Source organism: Oryzias melastigma, linkage group LG9 (genome assembly GCF_002922805.2).
Source record: "Oryzias melastigma strain HK-1 linkage group LG9, ASM292280v2, whole genome shotgun sequence".
NCBI classification, from domain to species: Eukaryota; Metazoa; Chordata; class Actinopteri; order Beloniformes; family Adrianichthyidae; genus Oryzias; species Oryzias melastigma.
This window is the reverse complement of record NC_050520.1, coordinates 1,909,803-1,921,483: the sequence shown is the minus strand read 5'-3', so window position 1 is coordinate 1,921,483 and position 11,681 is coordinate 1,909,803. Positions and strand designations below refer to the sequence as shown.

The 11,681-nt window shown below is 36.9% G+C and overlaps 1 protein-coding gene across 3 annotated transcripts in view; it reads right to left on the bottom strand.

Annotated features, from left to right (window-relative positions):
* Positions 1-11,681, bottom strand: part of ksr2 (kinase suppressor of ras 2) — a 136,275-nt gene that overhangs the window by 7,629 nt on the left and 116,965 nt on the right. For 2 of the 3 annotated variants that reach the window (XM_024275062.2, XM_024275064.2), the window contains one exon: positions 5,384-8,933. In XM_024275062.2, coding sequence (XP_024130830.1) covers positions 8,787-8,933 — 147 coding nt within the window. In that variant the 3' untranslated portion in view covers positions 5,384-8,786. Of the gene's footprint in view, positions 1-5,383; positions 8,934-11,681 lie in introns of those variants that run through there. The other variant, XM_024275063.2, reaches the window with a different exon arrangement.

Below are 11,681 nucleotides of genomic sequence, written 5' to 3'. Positions count from 1 at the left end.
AAATATAAATTCTTATGTCCATTGACTGTGACAAAGTAACAAATAAGGTTGATCACTTCTTAGGCGGTGACTTATGCTGTAGATTCTGTAGTTATTATGTTGATAATTTTTCAAATGTTCAAAAAAATTACAATTTAGCATTACATTCACATTTTCATACAGGGAAATATTTCTGTTAAACCACAAGTTTTTATTATAATTATTTGTTTGTTATTTATGACCCGCCTCCCCGAACTGTAATAAAACAAGTATTTTACATCCTAAATTCCTGTATAATTTTTCATGTGGCGAAAGCTGGGCCGGTCTTGACCAATGAACTCCCTGGCTGAAAAGTTGTCCCACTCCGCCCCTGGTACTCTCCTATTTAGAACGAGCGTAACTAAATCTGTGGATAGTATACATGCGAGCACATCTACTAGTATTATAGTCCAGAATTTTTTCTTTAACCTGCTTTTGGATTTTTTAAAATCCGTGCAGTACAAGCTAGGAAATTTTTTGGCCGAAAATTGCAGTTCACAAAATCACTCGTCAGCTTTAAAAAAGAGTTAGTTGTCGTCTAATTCCTCCACTAGTCGATTACTGTTAATTTATTCTACATCTCCTGTAATTTTCATGAGAAAAAAACAGCAGATGCTGTTTTTTAATTTGCAAGCCTGTCGAAGACTTGAGTGCTGGAACGGGAGGTCACGTGACCAAATCTAGCAAGCTGATTGGCTGCAAGCAATGTGTACAGGCATACAGGAGCAGATTTCTGTATGAATAGGTGTGTTTGAGATCCCCCGGCGCTGCGCAGATCACCTAGATTGCGGTGCATGTTGGTTAGTTTCTTGCACTGACGTAAAATGTGCGCCGTCACGAAGGTTTCAAGGCGCCTTCCTAAGCCAGCGCAGCCAGAAAATAGGTACTGCGCTGGGTGCATGCCGCCGTGATGACCACAAAACAATGCATTGTGGGAAACTGAGTCCACACAGTTCTTGTAGTTCGGTTTAAAATAACTGGAGCTAAATGAAGGACATTTTATCACATACCTACACCAAGATAGGCTAGTTGGGCTGTGTGTGCCGTCCACATAGGCAGGCGGGGGAGGGAGCACCATGCAAAATGATGCTAAAAAAAAATAAAACATCGCTCAAAGTCTAGAGCATTTAGCTTAACGTTATATAGGCCTTCTAAAATGTGGATGATTTGGTTGATTTAGGAGCAGTTAACGTTTGCTCTGGTTACTGTTGTAATGTCCCTTCATCCGATATTTTAAAGTGAATTTTTAGATTAGTAATCTAGCGTTATTTGGTTACAGTGTCGGTTAATTTTGAATCTTAGTTTGTCTCCTTGAAGCTAGCAATCTGTGTTTTGTAAATATGGGCTATATAAAAAATTAATATGTACAAATGCAAAGACACATTATTTCATATAATTTTTTAAAATTATTTTGACTAATGAATAATAATTAAAGGCAGATCATGAATCAGCACCATATATTGTAAGGTGTGTTGTGCTGTGCTTCAAATTTTTGTTCCCTTTTTAACTTTGAGCACCTGCCCCTCCAAATGTCTCTGCACGGCCCTGGTCCTGACCCTCTCTGGTTGGTTGCTTCAACCATTTACGCCACGTGTCAAAGTCAAGGCCCGGGGGCCGGATCCGGCCCTCAAAGTAATTCTATCCGGCCCTCCAGATCATTTTATTTTATGGTTATTAATGACCCGATGTTATCTTGTGCTTACTTCTAACTTCTAAAATTTTGACAAAATATATTCTTTTGGAGAGTAAATTATTGAAAATTTTTAAGTTTTAAGTTATTTTGGAATAACATTCTGCTAGCTTTTTGGACTATTTTTTCATTTACTAAGATTTTTTAGGCAATTTTGGAGTTTAGCTACTATTTCAGCTACATGCTAGCTGTTTTGGCTAATTTAGGCTTTTCTTTTTACATTTTTTTAGGCTGTTTTGGAGTTAGGCTAATATTTAAACACTAGCTGTTTTGGCTAATTTAGGTTTGTCTCCGTTTTTTTAGGATATTTTGAAGTTTATCCAATTTTCACCTACATGCTAGCTGTTTTGGCTAACCTAAGTTTTTTTTTTGTTGTTGTTGTTGTTGTTGCTTTTTAGGCTAATTTGGCATTTAGCTAATATTTTTAGCTGGCTATCAGCTTCAGTGATTTCAACTATCAGCTTCAGTGTTTTCAGCTATCAATTTCAGCATCTTTAGCTATCAGCACTAGCATCTTCAGTAGCCGCATTCAGCTTACAGCATTAACACCAGCATTATCGCAGGTAATGCTATATATCTAGTTCATAATTATGTTAAAAAGCTACTTCAAGTTTTAAAAATGTAGTTTTAGAGTGTTCAATTAATGTTTATCCTATTTGGTCCTCGACCTAATGTGTGTTTTGGATTTTGGACCGCCTGTGCGATTCAGTTTGACACCCCTGATTTACCCAATCCCCTTGAATCAGCTGATTCCAATGTGAACAATTCACAACAGCTTTGCGCCGACGGCAAAAAGCTACTTTTCTCTGTGACAGAATCACCTCAATTATGCCGATTGCGTAATTACTTTACTTTTGTAAAATGTTTCATATTAACACAAAGCTTTTTTTCTGCATCAGAATTTGATGGAAATATGTTAATTATGTCAATGCTTAAAGAGTTTAATTAGTTGAAATGAATTTATACCACGTTCCAGATGAATACTCAATCCTGATTGGCTGCTGGGAGTGGATCAAACAGTGACAGAGAAGAAGTTCCGGTCACATAGCCTTAGAGTTTTATATCACGGCGCTGATTTCTTTAAAAACACTTTTTCCTTCATGTTCTGGACAAAAACAAGTTGTAAGAGGTGAACTTTCTCTCTTAATTGATGCTTTATTTGACCTAACAAATCACTTTTATTTCCCCCTCAGTTGAGGTCGGTGCCGGCTCAGCTGTTACCATGCCAACGCGCTGCACCACATATCAGATCTTCCCCTTTTTGTGAAGAAGCAATCTGCACAAAAAAAATAAAAAGAATAAAGTACTAAAAATCAAATGCTTATTTATTTTGTAAGTGACTGCAGTATGAGCGCGATAATGCCCTTCGAAGTGCGCATTATCAGAAATGAATGTGTTTCAAGGCGGACGGTTTAGGTTTCCACAGCATGAGTTAATTTCTGATAATGCACACTTCATCTGGCATTGTCGCTTACGTCAACAAGCCCCGGTGTAAAAGGATTAAAGATATGTAATTAAAAACACACCTGTACACTTTACAAACGCTCGCTTCAGTTTTTAACAGACAAAAAGGAGAAGTTTTCTTTAAGGTTTTAAGTCTCGTTTTGTTTGTTGTTATAATTGAAGAACATTTGTTAAAGGTCTTTGCAAGTTTTTGTGAACTGATTTTGTTATTCACTAGTTTAATACTATTTTGATTTCAAGATACTGAAAGAAGGAGAACTGCTGAAGCAGGAAAAACCTTTATATCATTTAAATGGGGTTTACTTGAATATTAACACTTAAACCCAGCAGAGTTTTGATGATTAAAAACCAGGAAAAGAAGAAAAACCACATTGAACAGTGATGGCATCGAGGCAGAAATCTCCACCAACTTTAGAGTTCATGAAGCTTCAATCAAAGTAAAACATGGACAGAGATCGACTGGAAGAAAAGATGACATAAAGGAAACAGAAAGCATTCAAAATGAAAACATCTTTTTATTGTTATACACTTTTTAAAGGATGAGTGCAAATAAAAGAGCTCATGATCCAAATCTAGTCATCACTAAAGCATAGACGATAAGGCATCATTAAATACATGCTTTTTTTGGAGCTATAAATCTACAATACAAGGACGGGATCAAAGGAAAGAAACAACACAGTATCAATGCAATCAGAACAGAAATGGAAGAAAAGGAACTCAAATGAACCGAAACAAAGGCAACAAATAAAATTTTGTACAGAAATTAAAAGAAATCACAGAGTATTAATATTACGGCGATAAAACATATTCTACAATCTCTTATGTACACTTGGCACTAATTTCTTGTTACGTTTTCTATTCACAGTTCTTTCGTTTAGTCTAGTCCTAAATATTACCGTGAAATACTGAAATATTCGTCTGTCAAACAAAACGGCTGAAAGGTTTTGGAAAAGATCAAATTCCCCTAAATGGACAGAAAAATGCTTATATATATATATATTTATATTTGTGAAGGTTTTCTTAATTTTTTCATACATATTTAAACCGGTCATGCACTTGAAAGTTGTAAACAGTACAAATATAAATGACTTACAATATCTGAATCCCAGCAATTCCAAAACTGACAAATTCCCAAAGAGATTAAAAACAAAGACACACAGCAGCAGCGTGTTTGTATGCACGATCCCGCTCTGGCAGATGCGTCTGAGTGAGGCGGGAAATGGTTATCTCACATGGCGGGATTGTCTCCATCTACCCGACGTGGCTGGAGATCAGAGAAGCAGCTTACAGCTTGAATGTACTAAAGCGTGAATCGCGTCTGCGATATTTAAAATCGACTGATATGGAGCAGGAAGTACAAAACATGTCAATAGGTTGGACGTTACCATCATGATATGTTTGATCTTTTTCTGATATGTTGATCTGGCTGTTCCATGGAAAGCAAAAAAAAAAACAGGAATTTAACATTTATATGACAGTCCTGTTGTGCTCCTCGTAAGTCTATATAAATGTGGTTCTCATGGGTGAGTCAATAATCAGAAGGTAAATAAAAAGAATATAAAAGAGAGAGAGAGGAATAAACCTTCAATCAAACTCATTTTGACAGGTGACCTTTGACCTACACATTCCACAAGAGGATGCAACATTTTAATATAAATTTATGTTAAATTTATTTAAAATATATATCAAAATTCCATCTTGATGGAATGACTAAGTTAAAGGTCAAAATGAGTTTAATGGAGGGTTTATTCCTGTTTCTCTGCTATACAGAAGGAGAAAATGTCAGGTTTAGGGGAATGGGCCGGATCCGGCCCTCCAGATCATTTTATTTAATTGTTATTAATGGCCCGATGTTATCTTGCGCTTATTTCTAACTTGTATAATTTTGACAACATATATTTTTAAGGAGAGTAAAATATTGAAAGTCACTTAAGGTTTGAGTTAATCTGTTCTGAAAAAATATTCCTGCCTTTTGATTACTCATAATTATGTTAAAAAGTTACAGTTTTAAAGTTTTAAAAATTGTCATTCTGCTTTTTGGAATATTTTGGCATTTACCAAGATTTTTTAGGCAGTTTTTTTGGATTTTTTTTTTATTATTTTTTTGGCTAATTTGGTATTTAGGTAATATTTTAGCTGTCCATCAGCTTCAGCATTTTTAACTATCAATTTCAGCATTTTCAGCTATCAGCACTAGCATATTCAGCGTGATCCAAGTTGTGTTTTGGATTTTGGCTCATGTGCGACTGAGTTTGACACCTCTGCTCTAGAGGACGAGTATGACAAAACATAATTTTTCTATTTTTATTGGACATTGTTAAAATGTGAAACATATTGCTTAAAGTGCTTTAGATTGTATTAAATACTCAAAAACTTTTCAAAAGTGGACATTTGCTGTAAAATCGCTTACATCTTTTTGTCAAATGTGGGAAAAAATGTATAAAACTGATCGGAAGTATCACACCAAATAATCCAAACCGTAAAGAAGGTTTGATTGGACGATACGGTTGGCTCGGCTCCTGTAATTGGCCGACATACTCAGGCATCATTGGGTAAAACCACGGGGGGTGGGGTTTACAGCTCTTTGACTCTTCTTTAGGTTCCCATTCTTTGAATTACAGAAACTCTTCAACTTCAAAAGCTAGTACTGACAATTAACTCTTTAGTAGAGTGATTACACAATCACCCTAAATCAGACAATTCTGATGCAGAGAACAGCAGTAAAGCCAACATGAAGAGCCGCTTTTATCTGCTTCAAAATCGGTTGATTGCACAAACGATCAAAGTGTAAAAGGTTCAACACCAAAGATGTCGCCAGCAACAGGAAACAGTACACGCCCTTCAAGCTCCTAAATCCTTAATTGTTTATACAATTAACGTAATTCCCACAAATTTACATCAGAATCAGCTGGTTTGTGTTGACTGCTGTAGCGTTGAATATCAGCACAAAGCAGCTTTTCTCTGCTTCAGAATCCATTGGAATTACATTCATCACATAAATGATTGTAGAGTTAACATCATTCAAAGAACGTCAACCCTGGAGTTTGGGTGTGAATCTGGTGTAATCTCTCCCATGAAGTCACTTCTTGGTGTGAAACCCAAACACAAACCAAACTGCAAACATTGTCTTCTACAAAGCAGATCCAATAACTATGAAATTAGAAAAATGTAATTTTCAATAATAGGTTGGCCTAATGGAAACCCCACAATTTTGAAAAAAAACTTTGGAGATGGTGGTTATTGTAGCGTATAGAAAAGGACATTTTTCGCAAAACTGCAACGGAAACACTTTTTTCAAATTAAATGTGCATCTTGGTGGGACATTTCTGCCCTTAGCGCTGCACAGCGGGCGCCACAAGAGGTCAAGCACAATCACATCATTAGAAATTGTGTGTCATACAGAATCGTCCTCCGTACAATCACCAACCAAGATTTCCTCATCACTTCTTCAATCGCTTCCTCTCCTTTGACAGATGAGGATGAGCGCTAGAGCCGTGATAGAAACTTGAATGGATTCTGTCGTGTTTTCAAACAGAAAAAAAGGTCCAGCTGCTAACTTGTTAGAATGGTTATTTTTTTAAATCCCGCCAAACAGGCTCCTTATCTTCTACTCGCAATGGACTAGCTGAGGGGCGGCCACTACACTGCTGTGACGTCACCCAAATAAAAAAATAAAAAAAAATACTTGGTCTCATCCATCGCCGTGTTTTAATGTCTCATTGCATGAGTTGGTTTGTATTTATTCCCATAATCATGAATTAATGGAAACTGTGTCATTGAAAATGTGTGTTTTTTTCAACATTTTTTAGAACTGCAATAAAGTTTTGCGCATAAATACAATGGAAACACAGCTATGTATTGTGGAAAATACAAACATCAAATTTTAGCTTCAACCGTGCCTTGTTTCTTTCCTTTTTTTGGTTGATAGTAAATCAATAAATAGAGTTGATAGGGCCCCTGGCAGAATGGGAGGTGATGCCCACCCTAACCTCATGTTCAATGTGGGCCATTTCATTTAAAGACCACCAGAAGCTGTTTCAGAAGAGAAGAATTCCCCATTGAAGTCTAATAATACACTAAAAGAAAAAAATATATACAGTCTAGTAACAAATGTATTATTCTAAACCTTTTTTTTTTGGATGACACGGATAAAACCAACAAAACTGCTTTTGTTCAATATGGATTATCTGGTGTGAGTGGGCCTCCAAGGGTTTGATTAGATATAACAATATTTTGTTAAATGGTTTCACATTTTAGATTTAAATATATATATATATATACAGGTATTTATGATTTAAGTAGGAATAGATTTGATTTGAAATCTGATCTGTCGCACTAAAACATCATTTATAGCATAAAAACGTTTTGACGTCTTTGACTTTTTCAAAAAAGATGATAATGTTCAAACATCAAATGCATCAAATCAGCTTTGTTGCGTATTGATTTAGAAAAAAGTAGGGAAAAAAATCATAAATACTAGCTGTCAAAATTGAACATAATCGTTTAATCCTCAACATCAATTTTTAATTACTGTGGATTTATTTAATGAAAAAATAGAAGATAACTTTTCATTTTTCAAATGAAGAAGTATGACTGTGCTTGTCGTTTTATTTGTTTTCATGACTCATTTCCATCAACCACAAAGAGCAAGTTTTGGAAAAAAAAAATAAATTATAGTTATGTTTTTTTTACTTCTGCACAGCATGCAAAGCTGCAGAACTGGTGTAAAAAAACATTTTCCACGAATCCCCTCTAATGTAATAATTTTTTTCTTGCTGAAAATGATTTTTATAATATTTATCTTTCCCGAAAACGTTACAATCGTTATGAAATCTACAAGAATATTATTGTGTGAATAAATATTCAAATTGTGCAACGCTGCATTAGAAGAGTTCATCTCCGGATTGACTCCAGCACTCGACGGCGACGCCGTTTGCAAAGTTTCCATGACGATGAGGTTTAATTGACGTATCGACAACGTGGCAGCAAGTGTTTACATTTAATTACCTGTGAGAATAATTCGGTTCTGTAGGAAGGGGCTCAGAGGTTCTGCTGAAGCTGAGATACATTTCAAGTGTCGAGAAGCGAAGTCCCGGTCTGACGGCTCAAACCAGGTGTTCAAACATTTGTGTCCGGAGCTCGGGACGATCAGAATAAAGCGACTTCTTCACATTCGAACGGTTCAGTGCTCAAAAACCAAGGAAATGAAGCCAAACACATGAGGCACAAGGATCAACACGGTGACATGGCAGGACAGTATGAAAAACACACATATGTGATGTACAGCAGTTACATTCAATGGTTCAAAACAAGACATGGAAAAAAAAAAATCTACATTTGTTCTAGTTTTGTTCACCAGGATGATGAAATTTACAAGCAAGAAAAGTCCAAGAAACAAATCAAATATAATGAGGAGAAGAAAAGTAAAATATCCAGTATGGGTAAAATCAAACCAAAGAGAAGGTGAGTCCCGATTGCTTTGGACGGTCAGCTTTGTCTGTACACGCGCTCGCCATCGATCCATGAACAGACAGAGTTTTGAATCTGGATTCAGTGCATTCATTCTCTTAAAGTGGAGGCGTATTTATGTGGAGCTGCCGTTTATGTCTGGAACTCATTTGACATACTCAGCTGACTTCCAGAAGTGCCCTGGGTGGGAAAGGCGGCGGTTCCTTTTTGGCAACTTTTCCAATAAATCTACCAGCTTGGAGAAGCTGGGCCGCTCCTCCTGCTTGAACGCCCAGCACAGGAGTAGGATGTCCTGAAAGACACCGAAGGGATTTCCTCAGTCAGAAAGGCTGCAGATGCTAAACGTGAACAACAAAGCTCCAACACAATAAAAAAAAAAAAACAAAACAAGAATTTCCACACAAACATGTTTACAAGCAAAACACTTACATAACCAAACACTGGATTAGATAACAGGAGGAACGTTTTCATTTACTGGTACCAGCACCGTTTATTTTAGAAGACTTCCGTGACTAGGACGATTAAAGTTTAAGTTCTATTAGTCGTCACGTTTCTACATGTGTGAAATTTGTTCTCCACATTTGACACGTCCCCTGTGGGAGCGGTGAGCTGCAGACACAGCCGCGCTCAGAGACCATTTGGTGGTTTAACCCCCCAATCCAACCCAGTCTCATCCCCAAGTCATCACATATTGACGTTTGGTTAAGTCACTTCTTTTGACGTTTTTGGTGTCCCAACTCATTGTTTTTTTGACGTAAAATCAAGGGTCTGCAAAACTCAGGAGGCTGACTGGTCCTCGGGAGGCTTCTGGTACCGGTACCCAAACTTGTCCCTTAACAGGGTACCTGCCAGAACCGGTGCACTCTGTGTCACGGTACTGGAGCAGTTCTGGACCCGGAGGTTGGGGATCCGTGATTTAATTGGAACAGCCAGCACGTCAAAAAACGACGAGTTGGGGACATTCAAAATGTAAATTTTTGACGCAGATTGGTCCTTAACTAAACATCAATGTGTGATGAGTGAGAATGTGTTGTCTGGACATGCCCAAGTGTGTTTATTGTGCAACAGTACTGGACAGATGATCCCCTAAAGTTTACATGATTCAGATAAGAGGTGGCTGTCAGTGTGTTGACTCAAATCCACTAATGATTTTCATTTTGGCTCCAACTGTTGCTTTATTAAGTTATTTTATACAACAGGGTAAAAACTGACCCTAACACCAGAAAGGGCATAAAGATCATTTTAGAATAAAAGAAAAAAAAACAAAACATGTATTTTTTGTTAAAATCAAAGTTCCTGGCAAAGTAAAAAAGCAATCAATTTTAATTGATTATTTAATGCAATTAAAAACTGAAGCGGGTCATGCAGACCCTAACACAAGATCAAGGTTACATCAAAATAATAATTTAAAAAAACTCATTTTCTAGGACATAGTTTCATAATAATGGTGAGCATGCAGTACTGGAGTTATCCAGTCACACGGTTTGGATCGTGGATCCAGGTTGGACGAGGAAAACCAAGACGTTCATGGATCTATTTATCTGAAAGTGGAGACCGGAACATAAATACTTACAAACCCAATTTAAAGTTTAAAATTCCTCATTTATGTCCTCAATTATCAGAAAAACGCCACTAATACATAATAAAAACATCATAAACACAACTTTCATTAAAGTCGTTTATATAGTTTGCAAAATACACAGTTTAATCTTATTTCTGCTTTATCCTAGAAGAGACTTAGCATCCAACGATGATGTAACTAAACCATCAGACACGTGAACAGCTGATCAGGATGAGATAAGCCACATATTTGTATTTTAATTATACGAGAAATCAATGTTTCAACAATGAACAGATCAGAGGAGTCGTTTGGCGAGGAAGTGAGGTTTGGTTTTAACAGGTAACACCATCCTTTGTTTTTATTTCTCAGAAACATTCCTCAGACATGAGTAAGCGCTTACGGAAAATGCACCGACCAATGAGACGGCACCACAACCCTGAATGACACCAGCACGTGACAAAGATTAAGAGGCTTATGGCACACTATAAAACCATTTATACTTGACAAAATAAAGGCATTCAACAGAAATTAAAAAGCTTAAAATGTATTGAATGGTCTGCAGATAAAAGTGTTACATAACCTGCTGACAAACCAAAGAACATCGGAAGAATCAGGAGATACAAGAAAATGTGTTTTGTTTGTTTTTTTTAATTAAAGCAGTCCATGCAGCTGATCTAGAAAAGCTTAGGCTTCCATTTATGTTCATGTTTTAGACCAAAACTCTGGTTTTTAAGAGTTTTTATCTAAAGATTTGACCTCCATTCCTTTTGAATACATCGTTTTGTCATGAATTGTGGGACTGGTACCGCTGTGCCTAGTTGGTACCAGTACCAATGTATGTCTGGGACTATCGGTACTGATTTCAGTGGTTTCTTTTTGGTGCTTTATTTTGGACAAACCATTGCTGTAAATGTTTTAACCAAATGTTTTATCCTTCCAGTGATTGTGGGCGGGGTCATACAAGAATGGGTGTGGCCATAAGGGAGCACAGATGTTTAGTCAAAAACGCAGAAGGCAAAGCGAGCAAAGGTTCTGCTGTACTTCACAGTAAATGGTTCTAATTCAGTGACCTGATGCAAAGGAATGATGTACACCAAGGGTCTCAAACTGGCGGCCCACGGGACATTTATGGCCCCTAAGTCGATATTTTGCGGCCCCCACCTTAATATGGAAGTTCAATGTCTACTAAGCTATATTTTCTGCATGTGCATGGTTCTTTGATGATAGCTTTGTATTTGCTTTGTTATGCTTAAAACTTTGTATTTGCTATTGTCGTTGGAAAGAAAAGTCCTTAGCAACAGTTGCTAGCCTCGTTAGCTCCTGTCGTTTCACAGAAGATATTGCTTAGTAGTACAGAGACAAGAACAAATGTTCAATAAAGTTGTTCAGTAGACAATGGACCAAAGATAGAGTCAGTGGACGCAAAAAAAAGGAATCCCATACGGTCCGGCCTCAACCAGACTGCCTTCAGCTGCCTCG